A 27,528-nucleotide genomic window follows, 5' to 3' on the forward strand; every position below is an offset into this window, starting at 1 on the left:
TAAAACCCAGACTGGGTTAGCATTTGAATGATGACTTTGTTTGTTTTGGAGGGTTTGGGGGGTGAAGCAGGGGTGAGGCAGGCTTCATGTAGCTTAGGCTGGCTTCAGAATTATGAGCAGATGATCTTGAACTCCTGGTCTTCCCAGGTGCTGAGATTTCAGGTGTGTATGACCACCCCCAGCTGATCTACAGCCCTTTCACCATTAACTGACAAAAGCGAGGTCATCATTTTGACTTGTTACCTTTATTAAATACTTCTTGATGTTCTCATATTTCTCCACAGAGAAGGCACCAACGTGCTGGGGAATGTACTCCAAACTCTCAAGCGTCTGAGTCTGTGAGCGGCTTAACATTTCTGGACTGTGAAGAAGAGAAAGTCCAGCATTTCACATGAGAAAGGAAAATAGTTGTAATTGTGCACATCAGACAGTCACTAGCTGAGGAGGAAACGGAGCATCTTGCTCAATGTGGCTGACCTGCTACTCTGAGCATCCACTGACCTAGCACAGGCCCCACATGATCATCAATGGCAGATGACCTGCTGTTACATAAATCTATTCAAAACAGCATTTGACATTACTTCATGTCAACTACCAGGAATCATGAAAAGAAAATGCAATAAGGGAAGAGCTAAAAATAAATAAACGAATGAGCAAAGAAAGAGATGAGAATGGGTTACAGAAGCAAGGCCTGACTGCCACAGCAAGGAGTATGGGTAACCTCAGGGCCCATCGGTTAAGGAAGCCCATGCAATTCTACTCTAGTTTACCTTTATCACACATTTCCTGGTGTCATTATACGTTGAAGGTCAAAATTGGCATTTTCTTTAATTGCTGGATATTGGAAAGCAATTACCAGATGCAAATGAAAAGTAGCATAAACCTAACTTTTAACAGATCAAATGTTTGCATCTATGCACAAAGGGCAAACTAAGCACTTCTTGATATTTTAATTTTTTACATTTACTTTATGCATAGAAATGTTTTGCCTGAGTATGTGCGTGTTTACCACATGTGTGCCCACCTATGTCAGAAGAGGGTCCCATCCCCTGGCACTGGAGTTACAGGCAACTGTGAGTCACCATGTGGGTCCTCTACCAGAGCAGCCAGTGCTCGAAGCCACTGAGTCCTGAGGGCTCCAGGAGCACTTCCTGCTGTTTACAGCAAGGAACAGTGCCACCAACCACCTGCAAGCACACGGGACTGTTGGGGGCTAGAAATTCAGTTGCCTGCTTAGGAAAAGGGAAGAAAGGCAGATGGAGAAAGGGAGAAAAGAAGAGAGGGAAAGACAAATGAAAGCTCACCTGTAATTTTCCTCTAGTGTTCTGGAAATGTTGGGCTGCAGGCTCCTGCTGAGACTGAGCACACTCACACCCACTGTGGCACCCACATGTGATACACATTTTTCTCTAGCCACCTTCAAGATCTTTCTCTTCGAATTTGAAAGTGATGCTTCTGAATATGATTACCTCTGACTTTCCCCAAGAAATGCCCAGCTCCTTAAATTTACAGGTTCACGTCTTTTACCAAACTACAAACCTTTTTCAACCATTACTGCTTCAAAAATTTTTTCCACCCCATATCATTATTTCTTCTTTTGTAGAATTTTTGTTGTTGTTTTGGTCCTCTGGCGGAACACTAGTACACACACTTAAACCCATCAGTTCTCCTGGCCCTGTTCACCCCCACCCCAGCCAAGGTTTTCCTGTGCTGCTGACACCAGCTGGTCCTCCTGACCTACCCCCAAGTTCACCATCTCTTCCATCAGCTCCCCACTTCTGCTCCCAAGCCCACGCCGAGTTCCTCAGGTGACTGCACTTTTCAAATCTAAATCTTGAATTTGGTTCTCTCTTTCTCTCTCTCTTTCTTTCTTTCTTTTCAGGTCACCCCACCCAGATAGGGTTCTCTGCATAGCTCTGGCTGTCCTAGAACTCATTCTGTAGACCAGGCTATCCTCAAACTCAGAGATCTGCCTGCCTCTGCCTCCTGCTGCTGGGATTAAATGCATGCACCACCTCTGCCTGGAGACTTGGTTCTTCTTTATGTCTTCTGTTTCTTTGATGATAGTTTCATTTTAACATCTGTTTCAAGGATGGCTGTGACTGTTTACTAGAGCATTTCCGCCATCTTTGTTTTTAAGTTTTTGCCAGCTAACCCCAACATTGTCCATCTCTGGCCCAGGCCCGCAGATTATCCACTCTCCAATGAGTTGAGTCATCTCTCCAGCACAAAATTTTGGTCTTTAAGCAAATAATCTCATCAATGAAACTATGCATGCCAAGGCATTAAAATGACCTCTTTGTTTTCACACAGAAAGGCCCAAAATATTGGGCAAGAGATGGCTCACGGGTTAAGACTGCACTACTCTTGTAGAGGCTCCTAGCTAGGTTCCCAGCGATCAAAGGGTGGCTCAAAAATGCCTGTAACTCCAGCTCCAGGGCATCCAAAGTTGGTGGCTTCTACAGGTACATGCATCGTATGCACATGCCTACCACACACACACACACACATACACACACACCATACATACACACACACACCACACACACACCCCATACATACACACACACACACCACACACACACACACACACACACACACACACCCCATACACACACACAAATTAAAAATAAAAATGAATCTTACAAAAAAAGAAGAGCTCAGTAAACAGAGTTCAGCACAAGTTCAGACTAAAGATCAAAACTACTGTGTGATATGAGGAACCCACGTCTGTGCACAGCCCAAGTGCACTGATTCTACTGAATGCAGTAAGGTTTCTTCCTGAGGAGCCTAGAGTCTCTAGAGCCTGAATCAACAATCTCAGCTACCCAAACTAGAACAACGGCACCAGCACAAGTGAAGGGACCAAGGAGAGAGCGGGAGACAGAGAGGGGGAGAGAGAGTTGGCACAGTGGCCCACGCTCTGACACACGTGAACAGACACTAAAGGAGAGAGAGAGTTGGCACAGTGGCCCACGCTCTGACACACGTGAACAGACACTAAAGGAGAGAGAGAGTTGGCACAGTGGCCCACGCTCTGACACACATGAAGGAGATTATCGACCTCTCAAAGGAGAACTTTCTTTGTTTCCCTAGGACTCTCCTCGAGGTTTGCAAAGAAGCCTCACGACTATCGCCCTTTCCCAATCTCACCAGCAGGCTTGCGCAGTTAGCTAAAGGTGTGCACGCTGTCCTGTGTCCGGCTTCAGGCGTCATTTCTCCACCAAGCTCCTTCTCTGAACACGGCTCTGCAGACAGCCTGCAGTGCTGAGCCTTTCCTTGCTCAACCCTTTGCTGGATGCTCACTGATTAAGCTGCACGGGGCAGAAGGCTGGCTTGCAGAAACCAGGAGGAACAGAGGCCACCAAGCCTGGCACACCAGGAGTTTCTGCCACCCACATTTCTTCCATAGCTGGCAGGGCTGCAGCCCTAGGCAAATTTATAGCCATACTGCCCCTTCCTCCAGAGAGCCTTCCAACTGACAATGAACTTAGCTCCAGGTTCAAGGGGTAAAACACACTTTCTTTCCTTTCCAAGGGCATTCTTCTGGAGGAAGAGCAGTCCAAGCTACCCACAATGCACCCTGCATGGGAGTGCCCCCCCACTGACTCTCAGCTACATGTGTGCTGAGCATACAAACCTGACTACTGCCTGGTTTCAGGTTCTGACTTCACATGCTCTGCCGTGTGCTCTGCAGGCGTCTGCTCACCTGTCTCTGTGCTGGCGTCGACTGGTGGTCAAGGCCACGGCAATGTTATCCCACGCTTTCCAAACTTCCCCTTGGCCTGGGCCCTCGCAGCCCAGCTGGTGCCAACATTCATCGAACACTGCTCTCCATTTCTCATCTGCGGCCACTGCCAGGTTTCCCAGCTTCCTGCTAATAAAGCCACACCAGCCTTCTAGTCATCATACCTTTGTGAAAAATCATCCTCAAAAAGAAAAACTTCCTAATATACAACTCAAGATAACTTTGTGAGCCAAAGTGCCAATACACCAGTGGGAATTCTATCCCAAAAACACTGGAAGAAAATTTAGAAGGGATTTACTTTGGTTAATTAGTGTTTAATTTGTTTACCAGATACTAATGCATATGGACTGTCACATATAACAGTATTGACTCTGATGTCCCCATTTCTACAGAATTGACTTCGGAAAATAGACTCCTGAAAAAACAGTGGTTTTCTGTACTTCATTTTGTGGTAAGAATTGTGAACTGTGTTACATACAGGTTTCTAAAAATACTTTGAAAACAAACAAAAAGTCAACATGGACAGAAAATGCAATAAGTTCTCACTGGAACAGAGAATGTGAAATGATACCAAATGTCAGAACATGGTCCAAGAATGGAATCCTGTGAGACTTCTGAGTGCTTGAGAGAAAACTCTGAGAAAATAAGATAAGCGTCTTGTGACGAGTTTCTCCAAAACATGGAACTGATCTTGGAATGTTTTAGTGCTCTTCCCAGGTGTGGCACACAGGAGTGAGCTTACTTCAGATTACTCAGATTATTGTTAGTTACTCATATGCCTCTATGGAAAAACATGTTTTTTTGCCACATGCAGCTTGTCCTTGTGATTGTCCACCATACACATGAAACTGTTCTTAACCCTCAGAGCATAAATCAGTGGTTCTTAACCTTCCTAATGCGGCAACTCTTTAATATAGTTTCTCATGTTGTGGTGACCCCAAATCATAAAATATTTCCATTGCTACTTCAGAACTGTAATTTTGCTACTGTTATGAATCACAATGTAAATATTCTTGGGGACAGAGGTTTTGATAAAGAGGTTGCAACTCACAGGTTGAGAACCACTGATATAAATTATTTGATGCTCTGAATAAAGACTTTAGTCCACCTCATTTTTCAGCTCCATTTTCCTAGGTCCCACTGCCTCTATACCAGTAAACACCAAAATATAAAAACAAATCTAAAAAAAAAAATCAACCCCCAAAACAACAACAACCAAGAGTATGTAGTCCACAGCTGCAATCTTAGTCTTCAGGAGTCTGAGGCAGAAGGATTAAGAGTCCAAGGCCAGCCAGGGATACACAGTAAGACATCTCAAAAACCAAACAAAGAATCCAAAGCTTAAGATGCAATCAATAGAGAAAACACAACCCAAAACTTGAGAGAACAAATTATACTTCTGCTTTTTCTTCATTGATGCAGGTTGTACTGGTGTGTGTGTGTGTGTGTGTGTGTGTGTGTGTGTGTGTGTGTGTGTGTGTGTGTGTGTGTGTATGCACACCTGTGTGCACCCTTCCCAGCAGGGTCATTTCCAAAAATCTGCAACTCTGAAACATCTCTGCACTATGACTTATACTTTCAGCCAGGATTACAGATGTAGCCATCTATACAGCTGACAACCAGTAATTTATGGAAGTTATAGCTTGTTTAAAAAGGACAATTGTAAAAACTTGAATTTGCCTTAAAATATTAAGCTACTTTGATGTAATTACTCCAGGGTTGGTACTCACAGGGCTCTGGGCCTGTCTTTCTCGCTCTCATACAGGCTTGGTTTGAAGTAGGTCCCAGTGATTTTTATCCCAGACCCCCATTCTCCACTAAAATAGCCTTCAATATAATCTCCATTGGGCATGGTCAGTGTTCCCTGGGTAAAGCGAAAGAGAAGTGGAGTTAGGAGAGTGTTTAAATTCACAAAATTAACAGAAAAAAGCACAACTACGCAACACTTTCCGTTTTAGTTTGTTCTTGGCCAATCAATTCTGGTAGACAAACAAAAGATGCATGCATGAACATGCCCAGAAAGAATGTATGAGAGCAGTTCCTGGGAAAAGGAGAAAGAAGCCACAGGCAGCCTTTTTAGTCGTGTGTGTGTGAAACACACTCACTGGACCCCATTCACAGCCACTGCTGAAGCGGTGCTCAAAGTCATGGCTGCTCACATCTGTTTAGGAAACGCTAAGGCGCCTGAGTCCGTAACCTGACACTATCTTAGAAAACTAGGATGCGAACAGATGAAACCCAACCCAAGGAGGATCAGGACAGACAGACAGACATCGGTGAAACAGAAACCAAGCACTGAGGGAAAACAAGACATGCGCACTGCATCTAAGTTGCTTTTTTGAAAACATACAAAACGATGAAGCTGAGCATCATGGTACGCTCCCTAACGTGCGAGATGGAGGCAGGAGGACCGAAGTTCAGGGTTATCCTTAACTCCCTAGGGAGTTTATGGCCAATTAGTTCCAACAGGCATCAAGGAGATTTAATTGGAAAAGGTGCTGAGGCAATTAAATATTAATGCACAAAAAGTAATTTAGACTCTTCAAAAAAATTCAAAGTCAAGAAAAATAAGAAAGAGTGTACAAAAAGAACAAAGCTGTTTTCCAACCTTTCCACTAAGGGTCCAGTCGTCGGAAAATTCTCCTTCATAGATAGTATCATCTTCTGAAAGCAAAACTCCATTTCCCTGTGTGGAGAAGCACAACACAGCCTTCAGAAGGCCTTAAAGCACATGTAACCACGCCCCTTAGTGTACATGTAGCCACGCCCCCAAAGCCTCCAGCCATCTAAGAAAGTCAAACAGGGCTCAGGCCTGCAGTCCCAGGATCAGGAGGCAGAAGCAGTTTTTCCATGAGCCCCAGGCCAGGCAGGTAGTTATACAGTGAGTCCCAGACTGGCCTGGGTTCCAGAGTGAGACCTCATCTCAAAGAAGCCGAAACAAAAGTAAAACATTAATTGAAAGATCTTAAAGGTTAGGGACATAGGAGATGTTAAAATCCAGTGTGAACCAAATACACACATTTCACTCACCGTCATTTTATTAAGATGGAAGTTGCCTTCATAATATAACCCAAACTGGGTAACGACCACCCCATTCCCTTGGCACACATCATCTTGCCACATTCCCATGTACTTTTCTCCCCTGCACAGAAAGAAGAAGAAAGAAGGATGAAAAATCAAATAAAAGGACAAAGTAGAGAGAAACTATTACCAGGGGATCTGAATGTTATCGGGGATCTGAGTATTATCGGGGATCTGAGTATTATCAGGGATCTGAATATTATCAGGGATCTGAGTATTATCAGGGATCTGAGCATTATCAGGGATCTGAGTATTATCAGGGATCTGAGTATTATCAGGGGATCTGAGTATTATCAGGGGATCTGAGTATTATCAGGGATCTGAGTATTATCAGGGATCTGAGTATTATCAGGGATCTGAGTATTATCAGGGATCTGAGTATTATCAGGGATCTGAGCATTATCAGGGATCTGAGCATTATCAGGGATCTGAGCATTATCAGGGATCTGAGTATTATCGGGGATCTGGGTATTATCGGGGATCTGAGCATTATCGGGGATCTGAGTATTATCGGGGATCTGAATATTATCGGGGATCTGAGTATTATCGGGGATCTGAGCATTATCAGGGATCTGAGTATTATCAGGGATCTGAGCATTATCAGGGATCTGAGTATTATCAGGGATCTGAGCATTATCAGGGATCTGAGTATTATCAGGGATCTGAGCATTATCAGGGATCTGAGCATTATCAGGGGATCTGAGTATTATCAGGGATCTGAGTATTATCAGGGGATCCGGGTTGAACTGGCGCCATCACTCTAGTCAGAGCGGTTCACTCTACCTCTTCAAACAAGACAGTGTGATGCGAAAGACATCTCAGTCAGAGCAATAGTCACACAGGAATCTGACATTGTGTTCTACCCAACAGACTGAATACACTCTATATACTTCCTTGATAACTTTAAAATGTTATTAAATCAGGTATGGTGGAGTATATCTTAATTTCCAATACTCAGGAGGCAAGAGGCAGGCAGATCTGAGAGATCAAGACTAGCCAGCGCTACACAGTTTGACTCTGTCTCAAAATAAAATATGTAATTAAAAAAAGAGTACCACAAATTTAAACTATAATGGAATCAAACTTTGAATAATTTTCCTTACCCAAAAGTTTGTCATAAAGGCTTTAATTTTCACCCACTTAAACTCAGAAGGTTCTTACTATTGCCACTAAAAGAAAAAAAGTGGCTGGGTGGTGGTAGTGCACGCCTTTAATCCCAGCACTTGGGAGACAGAGGCAGGTGGATCTCTGTGAGTTCCAGGACAGACAGCACTACACAGAGGGGATAAAAGAAAATGTGAATTAGGTATTGTAGTACATTACTACACTCCTACCACGTGGAAGGATAAGCCAGGAGGATTTCAAATTTGAGTCAGAGCTAAGCTAGAGAGCAGGACCTTGTCTCAAAAAGAAAAGATAACAATAAAATAAGGCCAGGATGTAGCTCAGTAGTACTGTGGTTTGGGAGCAAGTTCAAAGTTCTGGGTAGAGAGGGAGACAGGTAAGAGGGAGGCAGAGAAATATAAACTACTTGCTAAATCATACATTTTGCTGGGCATGGTGGTACACACCTTTAATTCCAGCTCAGGAGGCAAAGATTTCTGTGTGAGTTCGAGGTCAGCCTGGTCTACATTGTAAGTCCCAGGCTACCCAAGGTTATGTAGAGAGAGATCTTGTCTCAAAAAAGAATAAACATCATGTAGTTTATTAATAAAAGAAATACAAATTTTTACATTTTGTTTATTCATCTTATGTGTGTGTCGGGGTCAGGAGGATGCATGAATGCCACAAATACATGTGTGGAGGTCAGAGGACAATTTGTGGTTAGTTCTCTCCTTCCATCACATGTGTCCTGGGACTGCACTCAGGTCCTTAAGCCCAGTGGCAAATGCCTTTATATACAGAGTCACCTTGCTGGACCATAAAAGTAATTAAAAAAACTCACATTATGACAGGGCCTGGGCACATGCCCACAATCCTAGAATATGAGAGGCAATGGGAGGGGGGAATCAGGAGTTCAAGGCTAACCTCAGCTACCTATAATCCCAGCACTTAGAAGGCATAAACTGGAGCATGAAATTTAGGGTTATCCTTGACCTATATAAGGAGTTTAAGACCAACCTGGGCTATGTAGTTGATCTCAACTAAAATAAATAAGTAAATAAAAAAGATTTGGTAACTTTCTGAGGCAGTAAAAACTTGCATGTGCAAACGTATAGGAAAAACAGTACCTATGTGAATTCTGAACGACCCTGACTTTGTGAAGTAGTTTGTTGTTTGGCCCATAAGAAAATGGAAAAAAAAGGTTCCTGACAACCGTCTCCTTATGGCAAGCTCTCTTTCTCTTTCCACTGGCGTGCTGGGTGGAGTGAACTCATCTCTACGTAATCCAGGCTGGCCTCAAACTTTCCATCTTCCTGCCTCAGCCTCCCTCAGCTGGGATTACAGGCATGCACCACTGAGTGCCACCACCTCAAACAAGCTGAAAAGTTTTCTTAATGTTGTCAAATTAAGATGCTCCACTCGGGGCTGGAGAGATGGCTCAGTGGTTAAAGGCATTGACTGCTCTTCCAGAGAACCCAGGTTCAATTCCCAGAACCCACATGGCAGATTAAAACTGTCTGTAACTCTAGTTCCAGGGGACCCGATACCCATAGTAAAACACCAATGCACATGAAATAAAAATAAAAATAAATTAATTAATTAAATTAAAAAAAAAAAAGATGCTCCACTCAACTGCTTCTTGGTCTTCTGGTTAAGATCAAATATAAGATGTTCAAGTCTTCATAAAAGTATCATGGTTTGGGGGGCTAGAGAGGTGCCTCAGCAATTAACAACTTGTACTGTTTTTACAGAGACCCAAGTTTGGTTCTCAGTACCCACATCGGTAGCTCACAACCACTGGTAACTCCACCTCCAGGGTATCCAACACCCTCTTCTGTCCTCCTTAGGTACTGCACTCACGTGTACACACACACACACATCAGTGCACGCATAATTAAAAATAAAAAAATAGCATGAGGGGTGGTCTAGGAACCTTATCTTCTCACTGTACACACTGAGACAGAAGCAGAGCACTGTACCTAGTGATATCATCAAAGACGCCATATCCTGCCTTCTTATCCATTACCCACTGGCCAATGAACATGCTAGGAGAAGAAGAAGTCAGCTTTCCACTCCGGAGGAGACCATGCCCATGGCGCATGTTATCTTGAAAGCAGCCTTCAAACACTTCACCAGAGGCATAGCTGTGGTTGGAAAGGACAGAAAGATAACATGGACATTACAAAGTGTAGGAAATACAATGCTATGCTTTTACAGGTAGCTATAATTATTGGTTTATATGAGCATAAAAAAAATCAAAACCCCCAGTTTGAAAGTTCAAAGTCTCAAAAATTAAAGGTAATATAATTAACATTCTGTATTAACATGAAAAATTATGTGTTTAGTTCCTTGTGGGAAATGAAATAATGAGCTAGAAAGAATAAGAAGGAAGAATGCAAAAGCTTTGTTCAAATTACAATCAAGTAAAAAAAAAAATTAGACTTATAGGTGAGACTTGTATAGAAAGTCCTGGTTTACTCAGTACAATGGAGCTACAAAGCACATTTAATAACACTGTCATCGTGCCATAGACAGGGCATACTCTTAAAGGAGGACTCTGCACATAGTTCTGACGATTAAAAAGATGAATAGAGCTGGGCGGTGGTGGTGCATGCCTTTAATCCCAGCACTTGGGAGGCAGAGCCAGGTGGATCTCTGTGAGTTCGAAGCCAGCCTGGGCTACAGAGTAAGTTCCAGGAAAGGCACCAAAGCTACACAGAGAACCCGTCTCGAAAAACCAAAAAACCCAAACAAACAAACAAAAAAAGACCAATAGTTTACTCCTGAGAAGTTTTGTCCACACGAAGTTTAGCTTTACAGTTCTTTGAAAAGGCAACACCAGATTGACAATCTTTGGCATGCATGCCATTACCTATAGACTCCTTGACCACACATCTTTCCTTCTTTCCAATGGCCTACATAATGGTCTTCTTTGTTTAGGGCCTTGTTTGGGATTCTGTATTCACCGTATCTGCCAAGGACAATGAAAAGTGTAAGAAGACGCGGAGATGCCACGCTCACCTCTCTTGGCTGAAGCCCTCTGCACAGGCTGAGGAGGGAACCCAGGCCCGCTCCTGAGGGCACCTGTGTCCTCTCCCATCTTTGTCACTAATCTGCAGCATCTCTTTGGGGAAGTCAAGGCACACAACAGCTCAGGCATCTCTCTAGTGAGTAGGGAAAACAGATCATCCAAATCCTCCCTTTGTTCTAAGTACCTGTTTAAGAGCTTGAAGTCACAAGATCTGACACTGTCACACATGCACATTAACTTCTCCACTTTATGTATCCTTTTATAATAAGACAAATTTCTTAACAGGACATAAAATATTTAACTGCCATAAATTTTTCTTGTAAATATATTTACAATGTTGTCAAATATGACAAGACGGGTCACGAGATGGCTCAGCAAGTTAAAACACAGGCCACCTGCGGACAAGCCTGGTGGCCGGAGTTCAAATCCTCAGTATTCACATCGTGGAAGGAGAGGACCGCCAAAGTTGTCCTCCGGCCACACATGTGACATGGCACACGTGCACCCACACACATACATACACAAATATATAATGAAATGAATTAAGTAATAAATGTGATAAAAATGACAAACTTATCTTAAATTAATGTCAGTAGAATATTGTTACAATAACATCACTTCCAAGATTTGCCTTTTAACAGAGAAACGAGTTTGAAACTACTGAAAAGCTGGCCTGGGGTTGTAGCTCAGTGGTAGACTACTTGCCCAGCGTTCTCAAGGCCCTGGAGTCCATCCTCAAAGCAGCAAGAGCGGGGGAACTATTTCTGTAAAACTACTGAAAATCAAATTTCTGTGTCCCCTGTAAAGGTGACCCTGCTGTGTCTGCTGACTCCCATAAACACTGTCCTGGCTGTCTACGAGCCCGCACATCTTCTGCATGAATCCTAACGCAGCATCCACAAGCCTGAACAGCAGAAATCGACCACTTCCTTGAAAAACAATTACTGACAGTCAATAACTTGTGACCAGACTGAAATTCATCTTCTAGTTTAAACAATTTCCTTACCCATCTTCCAAGCCATTCCTGAACATGCCAGAATACATCTTTCCATCAGGCCACTTCAAAACACCCCTGGAAGATATAAACAAAAGTAACAACTGTCAGCTAATGTTTCAGAAAATCAACGCCCTTTCCATAATGTGACTGTCACCCTCCCTTCCCCGGGAACAGAGAAGCAGCATTTTTCACCTGCCATGAGGCTTCCCCGAAAGCCAGCGCCCATCGTAAGTGGCATCCTTTAGGCGAGGATCCTTGTAGAAAGTATATTTGGCACTTCTTGAGATGGGTGGCTCCTGCCTCTGAACACTGCCGCCGCCTCCGTAAAGTGGGAAATCAGACGTCCCCCTCAAGGCCTGGTCCACAGCTTGGCTGATGGCCCGAAGCCACTTGGTCTAGGAGCAGAAAGTCCACGTCAGGACGCTTCCGGCAATAACCCACCAAGCACTGCACCAAGTATGGCAGGCTTTCCTCACTGTACCCTTTCTATCGCCTATTACTTTTCTTACTGACAGGAACCAGCTCCTAGAAGTTACTGCTGTTGGTTTAAAATTAAGTCACACTGTATAAATAAGAAGGGTTGCTGTGGGAGTGCCAGCCCAGCCTGGACCACACAGTGAGACCCTACCTAAAACAAACAAACAAACAACAACAACAACCACAAAACAATCAATCACACGAATTACAGAGGCCAGCCAGGCATCACGGCACACCCCAGGAACCCCGCCATTGAGAGGTTAAGGCAAGAAGAATTTGAGGAGTTCAAGGCTAGCCAGGGCTCCACAGCAAGACTTTGTTTAAGGAAAGAAAACAAAAAGGTAAAAATGTAGTTTTGACTTAAGGGCTATTAATGAAGCGACAACAACATTTCTTCTTCTTCTTTCTTTTTTTTTTTTTTGGTTTTCCAAGACAGGGTTTCTTTGTGTAGCTTTGGAACCTGTCCTGGATCTCACTCTGTAGACCAGGCTGGCCTCGAACACACAGAGATCTGCCTGCCTCTGCCTCCCAACTGCTGGGATTAAAGGCGTGGGCCACCACCACCCGGCACAATGTTTCTTCTTGACTCACAAAACAGACAGAAAGAAGACACCATGCAGGACTAACCTTTTCCTGGGGTGTTGAGGAAATGAGCGTGAACTGTTCCTCTGGTGTGGTTATCTTTAAGCCATTCCTAAAACATTCCCAGGACAGACACCAGTAGATACAGCAAGCTGTCGTTCTAACAGCAGACCCCTCCCCGCTCCCGTCCACGAGCACCGCCTAATTATTCAAGAGGAGAAGACAGCGTAAATGCCCACGCTCCAAATGTGAGCTCCACACAGGGAGCCGATCTAATTATTCAAGAGGAGAAGACAGCGTAAGTGCTCACTCATGCTCCAAATGTGAGCTCCACACAGGGAGCCGATGCCGAGCAGCAGGGCTCTGCGTCCCCACAGCCACTCGAGCATATTACCACAACCTTCACAACAGGGCACTTTATTACCAACAGACACTTTACTACCCAGTGTGCTGGAGTGAGGATGAGGAACCAGCTTCCTATGCCCCCCCGCCCCAGCTTTCCCCGACCATCCCACTTCAGGAAATAAGAAGAGTAGGAAAGGAGGCACACTTACACGCTGCCGGCTTCTTCAGAAAGTGGCTCTGCCCAGAGCGTGGCCAGAGGGAACACGTGGTGTGTGGAGAACTGAAACAGAACGAGAAGGCACATCTGTGAAGAGTTCACGGCAACCTTGGCCTCTGCTGGGTCTTTTCTCATCGTCAGCTCTGGGGGGCCCTAGAGCACGAGCCTCTTGAGAGGGTTAGGAACACGTCGGTGGCACCTTCTCTGCTATAATCACCCTATCACAGCCCCTCTAAGGGCCTTCCCATCTCTGCTACAAGGACCTTTCACATGGGTGACACTCATTCTCAAGCTAGAAAAAAAATTTTTTTGGCTCAAGGTGTAGCTTAATGGGAGAGGAGGTGTTTTATATTTAAGAAGTCCTGGATTCAGGCCCTAGCATTAAAAAAAAGAGAAAAAAATTCTCTCAAATGTAGCCAACACCTTAGGTAGTTAAACATTCTCTTTTATCCAATAATTACAAAGAAATCACAATGTTTACTATAAATTGACAGTACATAGCTGTGTGCTACATGATGTATCAGTCAATGAGACAATGACAGTCCCAAAACACAAGAGCTGAAAACTTCCTTTGCCTAGTGATCTGAGCCAACACTAATGCTTACCATTGTGTTACAGCTGCTTACAATGTTCAGTACAATAACCTGCTGTGTAGGTCATAGCCTGACAGCACTAGCCTGTACCATATGGCCTGGGTGTGCCATAGGCTATCCCTTCCAGAGTCTGTGAGTACACTGACATTCATGTAACCACAAAATTGCCCAACTACATTTCTTGCAGCACAGCCTATCAAGATACAGCTCACAACTTTCCAAGGCTTCTCTTCAGCTAGGAATCCAGCCTACCTGAGCATGGACCAGGGCATCATTGAAGAGAATAAACCAATTCACAGAAAACCTGCCCGCATGCTGCAGAGAGAGGGCTCGGTTGCTGCTCTCACACAGCAGTCGACGCTCCGGCTTCCTCAAGGAATCCTACAAGTAAACCATCAAGATCACTTAAATGTGTGAAGGGGATGGACTGGGCACAGTCAGCGTAACCTTCCAGTCATAGCTTATTGCAGCATTAAACACTTGCTAATATTAGGGCCCCAAGTGCTGTGGGATGTTCTGTATGGCAAATGTGCTGCTGATTAGTCAATAAATAAAACACTGATTGGCCATTGGCTAGGCAGGAAGTGTAGGCGGGACAAGGAGGAAAATAAAGCTGGGAAGTGGAAAGCTGAGTCAGAGAGACACTGCCAGCCGCCACGATGACAAACAGCATGTGAAGATGCCGGTAAGCCACGAGCCATGTGGCAAGGTATAGATTTATAGACATGGATTAATTTAAGCTGTAAGAACAGTTAGCAAGAAGCCTGCCACGGCCATACAGTTTGTAACCAATATAAGTCTCTGTGTTTACTTGGTCGGGTTTGAGCGGCTGTGGGACTGGCAGGTGAGAGAGATTTGTCCTGACTGTGGGCCAGGCAGGAAAACTCTACCTACACCCAAGGAGACTGAAGCAGTAGCAAGACAGACAAAGGCCGCAGAGAGTCTGCAGAGGACTCCTGGGAACCACGGAAGGTGCTGGGACTCAGAACACCCACTGCTACGGTTCTCATAAGGGCATCATTGTAACGCTGCTGTCAAAAGCAAGTGAGGAGCAGAGAGAGGCCGCTGAAGGAACAGTGGGCAGGGGTACCGTCATTTTTCCAGGAAAGGTCTTCCAGAAGCCCAGTGTGTACTCTGCTTCCTTCCTCTTCCTGCCGAGATGGAGAGCAAGAGACTCATAACAAGAACTGGAATCCTGCAGCTTTTGATACTCTGGAGATGCCTGGAGAGCAATAAACAAGGGGAGGAGTATAAGACATTATCCCCAAGCTGCAGCCTCTGTGCGGCTCAGGTATGTCATAGTCAACCAGGAAGAAAACTCAGCCTGAGGACACAGTGGCACACTAAGGGAGCCAGAGGAAGAGAGGCTGCTCTCACTCCACTAGAGTTCGTGTGAAACGGGGTAGACCCTGGCAGCCGTCGGGGATGGAGACGGGGTAGACCCTGGCAGCAGTCGGGGGATGGAGACGGGGTAGACCCTGGCAGCAGTCGGGGATGGAGACGGGGTAGACCCTGGCAGCAGTCGGGGGATGGAGACGGGGTAGACCCTGGCAGCAGTCGGGGGATGGAGACGGGGTAGACCCTGGCAGCAGTCGGGGATGGAGACGGGGTAGACCCTGGCAGCAGTCGGGGAATGGAGACGGGGTAGACCCTGGCAGCAGTCGGGGATGGAGACGGGGTAGACCCTGGCAGCAGTCGGGGATGGAGACGGGGTAGACCCTGGCAGCAGTCGGGGATGGAGACGGGGTAGACCTTGGCAGCAGTCGGGGAATGGAGACGGGGTAGACCTTGGCAGCAGTCGGGGAATGGAGACGGGGTAGACCCTGGCAGCAGTCGGGGAATGGAGACGGGGTAGACCCTGGCAGCCGTCGGGGAATGGAGCACCTCTCAGGTGTGTCTCGATTCTCTCATCTATACAGTGGGGATAAAGGTCACACCTATACAGGGTTGATGTGTGTGCTAAATGAAAATACAGAACACGCTCACAACAGTGACCGAAAAGCTACATGTGCTGGCGCAGGTCTTTAATCTCAGCATTCGACAGATCTCTGAGTTCAAGGCCAGCCTAGACTACAAAACCAATTAATTCCAGGACAGCCAGGACTACACAGAGAAACGCTGTCTTGCACGAACCGTGACTGGAAGGTGCAATGCGCTAAGCCAATGTATGTGACTCAGACCACACGTGTTCACAAACCCTGAGGTTCCTGAAGGAGCATCGCTCACAGCGGGCTCTAGACTAGACCGCTTCACGCAGTGAGTGCGCTCTGAATACGGTCCTGAGTGGAAATGGACTCCACAGCTTCGAGACGAGCTCGCTCTACCCTGCTTGTCTCTTCTTCCACTTCCTCACAGAGAAAGCAATCTTAATCAACTTAATGGGGCAACATCTCATGTGACTTGATGCAAACTACTTGGACTCTTGGCCTCCTTCCCCAGAATTCAAGGGGGCACGCAGGGAACCCACCACTTCAAAGCAAGTGGCGAGCTTTAGCAACACTTTTGCGTAATTATGAAGTCGTCTGATTGGCAAGAAAAACAGCATATTCAGTATTTCCATCAACTGAGTGTTCTCATCATTCACTTCTGACAAATCTTGTAGGAGTTCTTGGTTTTTATTTAGGAAATCACTGGAAAAGAGGGAAACAAGATTCTGTTGATCATCTGGTATAAATATGAATGATATGACATTTACGTTTCATTGCAGTAACTGTTCAGGACGCACAGCCTTGGTGCTATGAAAATGAATACAGATACTACGAATGACCCATTATAATTCACAGAACTATAATATTTTAACCTATAAAATAGAACTTTACGTGGTAGCAACAGCAACTCTGATAGAAGTGTTTCCTCATGTTCCACAGTTTCAGGGGATAAATGACACCATTCCGTTATTTTCACAGCCTGAAGTCACAGGGATCTAGCAGGTCTGGCCACTCTGCTGAGCTGTGCTGGAAGGACACCAGAGGAAAAGCAGAATCCCTGGCCCCAAGCACTACCAGGGAACTAAGCCCGTCTAAGTTCTTCCTTCTCACTGGAGGAAGGGATCAGAGAGAGTGGGAGGAAAGGCAAGAGAGGGCAGTATGATCAAAATACATTCTACATGTGTGTAAATGTTGTAATTAATTAGGCCATTATTATGTATAATTAATGTGTGCTAATGTAACACTTTCAAAAATGAGAAACAGTGGCTGGGCAGTGGTGGCGCACGCCTTTAATCCCAGCACTCGGGAGGCAGAGCCAGGCGGATCTCTGTGAGTTCGAGGCCAGCCTGGTCTACAGAGTGAGTTCCAGGAGAGGCGCAAAGCTACACAGAGAAACCCTGTCTCAAAAAACCAAAAAAAAAAAAAAAAAAAAAAGAATGTGGGTGAGGGGTCACTCACAGGAGCAGAAATGACCCAAAGACAGCCGCATCACCAAAGCCCCCCCAGCATGGGTGACAGCTCACAGAGCTGGGGACCTGGAGCTCAGCGCACAGCCTGCAGGCCACTCAACAGGTTGGAGAGTGTCCCTTCTAAGCGACTCCGGTCTAAAACTCTTCCAGGTAGCTGGTCTGGTCTTAGAGTCTTCTTTGCAGCTTGGCTTGTTTATACTTGGAAAGAAGGCACCTAGTGAGTCTGCTCAGTTTCAGGAACTTCCTGGAGCTATTTGGAGTTGTTTACCTTCCTGCTTTAGGAGCTTCCCTCAGTCTAAGAGGAAACTGTTAGCCAGTACTTCACCTCTCCTTGTAGCTGTTAGATTCTCTCTGTCCCCTCTTCCTCAGTGACCCCAGAGCCTTACTTAGAGGGATGACTGTAGATGTCCACTCTGGGTAAATTTAGGCCACCCTGCCCCAGCAGCTGCTTGTCCTCAGGAGCTTCACCAGTGTTTATGGGCTGAGGTTGACACCATCGGTGATCTGCTCCTCTGGCTGGAGTCTATTTTATTTATTTTAAAAATTATGACCAGTCTTGTCAGCAGTTGGCTCCCTCTTAATATTTTCCAATGGTTGCTGTTTCTCTCTCTTTTTTTTTTTTTTTTGGTTTTTCGAGACAGGGTTTCTCTGTGTAGCTTTGTGCCTCTCCTGGAACTCACTCTGTAGACCAGGCTGGCCTCAAACTCACAGAGATCCGCCTGGCTCTGCCTCCCGAGTGCTGGGATTAAAGGCGTGCGCCACCACCGCCCGGCTCACCCACATTCTTTTAAGTAAACCCAATAAAACCCACTGGTTCAAAAAAGAAACAAACAAATAAAAAGGCTGAAATAAGGAATGCCAGTGGGAAGAACTGCAGCTGTGGGGTGAAAACTCCGTAAGACTATACTAGAGAATGTTCATGAAATTGAAACAGACGAAAGGAGTGACTTTCCAAATAAATAATGACTAAAGCCATAAGAAACAAGACCCAGACAGACTTACTCATTACAGGACTAAACTAACAGTTCAGAAACTCCCCACAGGAAACACTCCCAATGAAGGGCACACAGGTTTTTTACAGTGCATTCTATCCAATCTTCAAGATACAGACACTCCTGGGCTCATAGAAGCTATTCCAGAAAACAGAAAAGAGGAAGCGCCTCAACTCATTTTAGAATTTCTAGTGTAATCCTTTTCTGAAAACTAGCCAAATTAAAAAAAAAAAAATTAGATTGACAAAAACCAGAAGTGAGACCAAGATGTCACCACATCAGCACAGAAAAATAAAAGCAAACCTGGCTGAATCTGTTAAGTATGGGTGGTGAGCGAATAGCTGAAGTATTTCCTACTGAAATATAGAATTATCAGTTTGCCTTTATGATTAGATCAATGTATTATATCAGAGGTTTTTATATTATTCGTCCAAAAGCTAGATGCAATCTGTGCGAGATATACCTTTCTGGGATCATAACGGACATTATCTGTTCTTTACCAACAGGGGAGCAGACATCCTCACTTTTCAGATAAAAATCAAGTCGGCTCCTGCTGTGAAGAGTCGGCCAACAAGTCTGGTCTAACAAGAGGCAGCACTGAAGAAGGACCAGTTCTTGCATCTTTGACCTTAGTGCTCTTCAGAACCCTACTACACCTAATGATAGTCAGGGGCTAACCATACCTGTCCTAACAGTTAATGACTCAATGCCAATATTGTCCCATGGCACTCCAAATACCCACACTATAACATAATCTAAGGTCCTTCAAAAAGCCATGTGGAACCTCCCACTGTAGAAGCTTCCTAATATATATACAAGGAGCTTAAATGGAGTTACCATATAACGAGGGAGACAATACGCCAACTACATCATATGCTACCAAATAAAACCCTCAGTGTCAAGAATAGATCACATCTTTTGGAGTTGTTGGCCAAAGGGTCCTATAGATCCCCATCAACATTACAGGCTATTGCCAGTGTTACTGGTCACCTGACGGTAAGACCCTATTGCTGAAAACATTACACATTATGTCACAGAACATGGAGAAACTGAGCAGCTGCTCAATTGGAAGCGTCACCCCTACTGACTAGTGATCACGGTGCTATAAGGTATATGTAATACACAGTCCTGGAGGAGGAAGCTAACCATCAGTTTCACCCAGCTGTGAACTCTGCAAGCTACAACAGTGCTGGGCCTCCAAGAGAGGCCCACTGGTGCGATAATGGCACAAGCATTACAGGGGTAACCAACCACTTAAAAATGGCATTTAAGGTCCACCACCAAAGATGGAGCCTGTATCTGACAATGTTAATGAGGCCAAGAACCTGAGACAAGGTGGGTCCCCCACGGGCCCTACTACTACTTACTCTGCTAAACAAACACAGCAGTCAAACAACTCCTAGAGACACACTGCTCTACCCCTTGACCTACTGCTCAGTCTTCATCGAGAACCTTCTTCCTGCGGTAGATGGTAAGTAACACAGAAACCCACAAGTGGACCACGTGCAGAGAGTGAGGGTGCACTCAACCCTGAGTGGGATGTCTTTATCACCCCCTCCCCTCAGGGCTCAGGGGTCTGTGCAGAAGAGGGGACAAAGATTTTTAAAAGACTCTAAGGAACCATCATCTTCCAGACATAACAGGGCTGATGAACACATGAACTCACAGAGACCGTGAAAGCATGCACACAACCTGGATAGAGTCAAACCAGACCAAGTCTTGACACTGAAAATGAGAGGTGGACACAAGTTCCACCCCTAACCAAGAAGCTATATGCGATTGACAGCTGCTGGGAGAGGGAAAGTCAGCACTCTTCAATGGTACGACACTGGGTATATTAACCACACCCTCAAGTTCAGAGGTAGTTGAACACAAAACTGACAGCGTGATTTTTAGTTTTGTTTTGTTTTTTTTTTTGAAGATTTATTTATTTATTATGTATACAGTGTTCTGCCTACATATAAGCTTGCAGATCAGAAGAGGGCGCCAGATCTCATTACAGAGGGTTGTGAGCCACCATGTGGGTGCTGGGAATTGAACTCAGGACCTCTGGAAGGCCAAACAGTGCTCTTAACCACTGAGCCATCTCTCCAGCCCCTAGTTTTGTTTTTTAAAAGAGAAAAAAAAGACATAAAACTGGGTGGGTTTGCAGGAGAAGGATCTGGGAGGAACTTGGGGAGGACAAAGAATATGATAAAAATATTATGTATGAAATTTTCAAGAAATAAACAAAACAGAAATAATAAAACAGGAAAAACAAAGCCATCCCCAAAGCTATGATGTGCGGCTGCTAGAAGGTAAGGGAAGTGCAGGCTGCTTACATGGCAGGCTTTGCGAGGAGCTGGAATCCTCCCATCACCAGGAAGTTTGAAACTGATGCGCAGTACCTTGGGTGGAACACAGACACACCGGCATTAGTGACAGAATGTACATTAGCTCTGTGGAGTTCCAAATGCATATCTAGACACTTTCTGAAATCCTACCCACCGATTTCAGAACTTTTGTGACATCAACTTAATGAACTCTTACCACTGGAGAGGAGAACAGGTAGATGGATGCAGCAGGGGTGTGATAAATCCAGGTCAGTAGGGATGTTAACAGAAAAGGGATTTCAAAAGCACCTTGTGCCGAGCAGGTGACACTTACTAACCTAACAAGCTGGAAAGAACGTGGTTCAAATTGTAGGATTTTTAATGAAAACCTAATCTTCATTTCCAGTTCTTCAATTAAGTCTTCAGGAAATGGACACTGAAGGTTAAGAAAACACTTAGGGATCTGGGTGAGACCACTATTAGAACATGCTGATTCAATACTGCCAGTGCTCCTGAACAAACGTAGACAGACTGCTCCTATCATTCTCCTGGACTAGCAAGTAACTGATACTGACAGAGACTTTGGGAAAGTCTTTCTGAAAGGAGCCATGGTGGTACAGACTTTAAAAATATAAATTACTGAGCTGGGGTGCTGGCACACTCAGGAGGCAGAAGCAGGCAGATCTCTGTGAGTTCAACACCAGCCTGGCCTCCAAAGCAAGTTCTAGGAGAACCAGAGCTGTTGTTACACAGAGAAACCCTGTCTCAACACTGCCCCCACACACCAAAGGTAACGTCAGTTTATCTTACCTACAGGAATAACTATTACACTTTAACAGTGGCCCAAGGCATCAGAACTGCATTCTAAAGCATAAGGCCACGAGTAACACAGAGGGAAAAGAAATGGAGTCACGGTAGGGTAAATACAAGACAGATAATAAATAAATAAATAAATAAATAAGGGGGGGACTGCACGAAAGCTGAAACCTTCACACAAGTAACAAAGTCTAATTTTTAAAATAAATCGGTGTGCCGAGTTCTATCATTATTATTCATGTTTGATGAGTTAGAAGAATAAAGACAAGATACTTCTTCCTAGACAACAGTTCCAATATATTTAATCTGCCTGGGGCTGAAGTCACTTATATACTAACTCAGAAATGGCGACTGCAGGCTATTTCTACTGGTGAGAAAAGGGGCAACCTTAAATATCCTTCTGATTAGTGTTGCCTGCAGCTCTTGATAATAAACACACATTAGTCCTTAGGTTATTTATAACTCCCCGGCAACAGGTGTTTCTCACTGGCCCCATGCTGTCACTCTGTGCAATGCCTGGTACTTGGTGGCACTGAGTCAATTTCTGTAGGATGGAGAATAAATAGCTACATATAAAAACAACACACCCATCAGATCAACAGCATCACCTGGTATACATTAACATAACAAATTATTGCCTTGAATCCTGATATCAAAATACAAATCAAGAAAAAGTGAGAAACAGTTTAAGTTTACAAATATCTTGGTATATTTTACTTATAAAACATGGAAAGCGCCTTGGATTATCATCCCTAGGGTTATTCAGAAAACACTGTCGTGTTAGATGTAACTAAAGTGTGCCGTCACACAGCAGTAAAACCAGGCTCACACTTCAGCTGCTCTTTAACACTTCTTTATTTCCTCAAATTTTGGTATAATGTACTTAAGTGAACAAAATAACCAGACTCATGACAGGACATTGTATGTGAATAAAGTACGTTGTCAATCTCGTTGGATACAGAAGGAAATGGGGGAGCAGTAATGTTAGCCCTGTTCCCCTGTAAGGAACACTGAACTTGAGCACTGCAGAACTAGGGCTGGCTAAGGTTCAACACTGCTGGTCAGTCCTGGTGCCTAGGAGCACTCTCCCCGTGGCCTCTCCTGACTGAGGTGCGGTCCCCGCAGAACCACCTTGCTGAGAATGGGCATGACAACGGACTGATTGATACTTGCTCTGTGTAACTGTCCAAGAAAAGACTCGAGTGCTTCATGATGACCAGGCTCCTGGCTTCCTTCACGCCCTGCAGGAAGCTGCTAAGTGAGACTCCATGCTGCCCAATGAGGTAACACAACTTGCTGAACCGGCTTGCAACTTCCTGCAACAGCTGGACAGTAGTCACAGTGCCCAAATTTTCTGCAACAAAATGATAACAACATGAAAACCAAGTGCTTTCTTATGACTTTCTCCTTTCTGAAAATACTTACTCTGTTGAAATTCTAATCTATGGAACCCAAATCACTACCAGAAATGTTACAAAAATCTACAGGAACTGCTGGTCTCTGACTCAGCAGATTTGGTCTCACTATCTCAGAATGGGTGTTTCTTTTAGAGTTTCCCAGGTGATTTTTTAATATCAGTCAAACAGGAGACCCACTGAAGCTAATGCCTGTTACATTTTGAAAGCTAAGGAAATGAATCATTAACTTCACACAATAGTAACAGGGTAGAGATAGGTATGTTTCTCTTTTAGAGATAAAGTCTTCTTATGACCCAGGATGACCCTGAACTGTCATCCCCTGTCCTACCTCCCAGAGCTAACTTCAGGTGTATGCTGCCATGCCCTGTCCTACCTCTCAGAGCTAACTTCAGGTGTATGCTGCCATGCCCTGTTCCATGCAGAGCCTGGAGGTGACCAGGGCCTTGAGTATACCAGGGAAACGCTCTGGCAGCTGAGATACACCCCCAGCTCAGAGAGCTCTCATTTAGCGTTTGGAACTTGTTGCACGATGCTGCTCCCATGGAGGAACCCAGCTCTTCGGCACGCAGGTAACCTAAGCTTCCGGGGGCCTAGGTCACTCTCAGGTTTGGGACATCGGCAGACCATCTGCCCTTCCCAGCCTGAAGTTCCTCACTTCTAGCGATGAGACTGATGACAAGAACAGCGAGATCAACAGACAGATCAAGACCTGGTCAGACGACAGGCTCCTCTTCCTTTCAGAGCAACCCGGGAAGCGCCCCCTGCTTCCTTCTCCTGCTAAGTTCTGAGCCCATCCCCCGGAGGAGAGTTTATACAACAGGGGCTCCACAACACTTACAAAGCAAACTAGACTAAAAACAAAAATACAAATCCTCGACTTGCATCTGGACTGTATTCACAAATATGGTTCAATGAGTCGGAAGTGGTGGTCCAAGCCTGTAGCTGCAGTATTTGGGGGAAGGTATGAGGAACAGGAGTTCAAAGTCATCTAGCTACATACAGAGTTGCAGACTGACCAGGACCACAGGAGACCCTAACTCAAAACAAACTCCACATAAATAAAAACAGATTGCTAAGTTAGATGTTTAAAGCGGGGATTTTTCCATTAGAAACAATGAGCTCACCACACAAGCCAACATTCCCTTAATAGGGTGAAACTGATGTGCTAGACTGCTAGCCTAAGTTCTAAGCCCTAACTGAGGCCAGGGAGGAAAAGAAAGAGAAAATCCCACCTCTGTTTTCTGAGTACAGGGCCAGACCTAGACAAGCTGGAAGCTGGGACGGGGTTGTTTTCGAGACAGGGTCTTACCACGTACTCCAGTTATTTTTAATCACACTTTTAATCTCAGCAACTGGCTGGTAGAGGCAAAAGGATCAAGAATTCAAGAGCTTCCTCAGCTACAGAGTGAGTTGGGCCAACCTGGGCTACAGGACACCCTATCTAAAAAGCAAGCAAACCAATGGGCTTCCTGACAATCCAGAAAGCAAGCTAAAATGAGAGCCCCGATGGTCCAGGGATGGGGACGGTGGACGGTGTCAACTTACCTAAACTGAGAAGAGGCCTGAGTATCTGAGATTTGATATCGCTGAGTTTTGAGTAAAACCGCCTTTCCGTAGTAGCCAATTCATGGAGACTGGCGATATACCCCATGATGTTCTTGTCCACCAAGGCAAGATAGCTATCTTTTCCTGCTGTCACTCTGCTTATATATCCAAGCTGAAAAGGGGGAAAATAAAAAGATCACTGATAACACGTAATTTATGAGCGATGATCTGGTATGTTGCATGGGCTCACAGCCACAGATGGGTTAGCCAAAGGTGAAGATATCCAAGAGTCGGTAAGCAGGTTACTAAACTACCAATACCTTAAAGGTGAAGATTTACAACACTGTATAGTAGTGCTCTTTTCACTTGTTTTGGAGTTGGCTTATTCACATACCACTGTGAAATGTGAATAACTGTGTACGCTTATTTGTATTTATTTCAAGCTACCTTGGACATCTATAAGAATTATATATCTCAAGACTCACTTGGCATGAAATAAGACTAATGAGAAAAAGCAGAACCCTATGCTAAACCAAAGGTCTATGTGTCATCTTGTCTCCTAAAAGTGCCAACACAAAGAGATTTTCTTTAAGAAAACATAGGGCCGATATGATGGTTGTCTGTACCTATAATTCCAGCACTCAGGGGCTGGAGCAGGAGGCATGCTGGGACTTCAAGGCCGAGCTGGCTACAGTGAGTTCTAGGTTAGTCTGGGCTAACTATGAGATCCTGCACTAAAAAAAAAAAAAAAAAGAGTTGGTGCGGTGGCCACAGCTGCAGTTCCAGGCAGGGGATCAGTCAGAGGCTAGCCTTGGCTAGATAAGGTTCTACTTCACAAATCAAAATCAGGAAACAAAATAAGGAAAACACAGGGGAAATGCTTCAGGATATTGGCCTGGGGAAAGGTTTTTCTGGATATGACCCCCCCCCAAAATACAAGCACACAAAAAAAATTTAAAAAAGGCAAAGGATACTATCTTATACCAAAAGCTCCACTCCACGGGGAAAAGCAATGAAGTGAAGAGACAGTCTACAGAATGGGAGAAGATGCCTTTGGATTATTATCTGATGAAGGGATATCCAGAGCAGAAGAGGAACTGAAAAATCTCAGTATCAAAAAGTCCCAAATCATCCAATTAAAAAGTGGGAAACTGACCTCAAGAGAAGCTGTCAAAGAGGACACTCAAACAGCCCCTCAAAACAAACAAACCAACAAACCTAGAGACGGAACTACTACACCATCCAGCAACCCCACTACTCAGAATAGGTCCAGAGGAGCGAAAATCAGTATGTCAAGATGACATCTGGGTTAGAGAGATGGCTCAGAGGTTAAGAGCCCTGGCTGCTCTTCCAGAGGTCCTGAGTTCAGTTCCAGCAACCACACGGTGGCTAACAACCATCTGTAATGAGATCTGGCGCCCTCTTCTGGCCTGCAGTCATACATGCTGCATACTAAATAAATAATATACCATGATGTGGTCGTTACCCCTTGTACAGATGTGCTGAATGTCACATGTAACCCACAAGTGTCTATAACTAGTGTGTGCTAAGATTTTTCTCTGAAAGGAACTTTTTTTAAATATTTGCTCTTCCCACTATGAACAAAACATTCAATGTCTTTTTTCACATTTACTTACTACAGGCTATACTCTCTGTAAATATTAACCTCCCAAGGAAATCAGTGACACACACCAGAGCCTCGGTCCTTTCATCGGTCCATGTCATCCTTTAGACTGAAGTCTTTCACAGGGCATGTGGTGACAGGCCAGCTACTGCATGGAGCCAATCAGCACACCCCAAACAAGCTGCATGTAAGTCAAGAGCCAAACCTTGGCCAATGCTGTTTCTGGCAATTAAGGTCTTATCTCAATACATTCAGAGCTTACTAACCAGAAAGCCATAGTCTATACAGTCTATAAAGCACATTTTCCAATGAGAATACAAAGTCTAGGCTGTACCAGCACTTGGGGTTACAGTCCCTGCTGACACGTCTCTCTTTGAGGATGTGAGCTGCTTTAACAGGAAAAGCAGAAACAAGCTAATGGTCTCAGTGTACAAAACGAGGCAGGAGGTAGAAAGGCAGACATTAATTCAGATCTTCAAGAGAAGGCAGTGAAAGGAATGACTGACAGGAATGAAAAGCCACAGGAGCTGCAGTCCTCGGCCTCCTCCTGAGATACTGGGATCACTGGTGTGTGCGCTTGCCCCAGCAGAGTGCATGCGCTCTGGGCAGCAGCTGAGGCAGCGTTTTCATGGAGGAATGCTATGCCTGTGCTTTCTGCTTGTTGGCTTTTTGTCTGTTTGTTTTGTAACTCTGTTCACCTTGCTACAGGAGAGAAGGACTGGAGTCTTTGTCCCACTGGGATTCTCTGGAAGGGTGTCACCTTCTGCAGGGTCCTGTCGGCCACTGTAATACAACCCAGGCTGGAAGTCATCGGTGTCCACTAAAAACAAGGAATAATCCTGGCCTGCAGCTATACTCCAGACCCCATTTCCACCGTTAACCTGAAACGACAGAAAGATAGCGTCTGTCCAAGGCAACCGAGGAGAAGTCCAGGTGCATGGAACAGGTTACTTAGGCAGGCACAGGCGGTCAGCCACACCTCAGTGTGAACCTCACCCAGCATGGTACCCAATTACTGCAGAACAGAGCAGAAGGAAAAGGAAACCTGACGTTCAGCTTTTACACCTGAATTGGACTTTTATAAAAATCTGAAAAAGTAGAATATGGAAAGGAAAAAGCATAGTTCTTAATAGTTTTTAATGTTATTTGTATAGGTCTCTATAAGCAGCTTATTTTACAATGAGGAGGCTCTAGAGTACTGCTCTAAAAGTAACACCTAGAATGCACCTTTGTCCATCCACTTTCGGCT

The 27,528-nt window shown here is 44.8% G+C and overlaps 1 protein-coding gene across 4 annotated transcripts in view; it reads right to left on the bottom strand.

The window, feature by feature from the left end:
- Als2 (alsin Rho guanine nucleotide exchange factor ALS2) overlaps window positions 1-27,528 on the bottom strand; it is a 73,044-nt gene that overhangs the window by 12,507 nt on the left and 33,009 nt on the right. For 3 of the 4 annotated variants that reach the window (XR_008220839.1, XM_052749545.1, XM_052749544.1), the window contains exons 9-26: window positions 26,978-27,160; window positions 24,656-24,827; window positions 22,866-23,046; window positions 20,886-20,951; window positions 16,643-16,805; window positions 15,266-15,397; window positions 14,428-14,556; window positions 13,575-13,645; window positions 13,066-13,132; window positions 12,154-12,356; window positions 11,971-12,036; window positions 10,806-10,904; window positions 9,913-10,077; window positions 6,779-6,890; window positions 6,357-6,434; window positions 5,479-5,612; window positions 3,710-3,877; window positions 244-361 (exon numbers count right to left, since the gene is read on the bottom strand). Coding sequence is in view for 3 of the 4 variants with exons in the window: in XM_052749545.1 (XP_052605505.1) it covers window positions 244-361; window positions 3,710-3,877; window positions 5,479-5,612; window positions 6,357-6,434; window positions 6,779-6,890; window positions 9,913-10,077; window positions 10,806-10,904; window positions 11,971-12,036; window positions 12,154-12,356; window positions 13,066-13,132; window positions 13,575-13,645; window positions 14,428-14,556; window positions 15,266-15,397; window positions 16,643-16,805; window positions 20,886-20,951; window positions 22,866-23,046; window positions 24,656-24,827; window positions 26,978-27,160 (2,307 nt within the window). In the remaining variant the exon portion in view is untranslated. The remainder of the gene's footprint in view (window positions 1-243; window positions 362-3,709; window positions 3,878-5,478; window positions 5,613-6,356; window positions 6,435-6,778; window positions 6,891-9,912; window positions 10,078-10,805; window positions 10,905-11,970; window positions 12,037-12,153; window positions 12,357-13,065; window positions 13,133-13,574; window positions 13,646-14,427; window positions 14,557-15,265; window positions 15,398-16,642; window positions 16,806-20,885; window positions 20,952-22,865; window positions 23,047-24,655; window positions 24,828-26,977; window positions 27,161-27,528) is intronic. The other variant, XM_052749546.1, reaches the window with a different exon arrangement.

This window comes from Peromyscus californicus, unplaced genomic scaffold (assembly GCF_007827085.1).
Source record: "Peromyscus californicus insignis strain IS unplaced genomic scaffold, ASM782708v3 Scaffold_21__1_contigs__length_65335640, whole genome shotgun sequence".
NCBI lineage: Eukaryota > Metazoa > Chordata > Mammalia > Rodentia > Cricetidae > Peromyscus > Peromyscus californicus.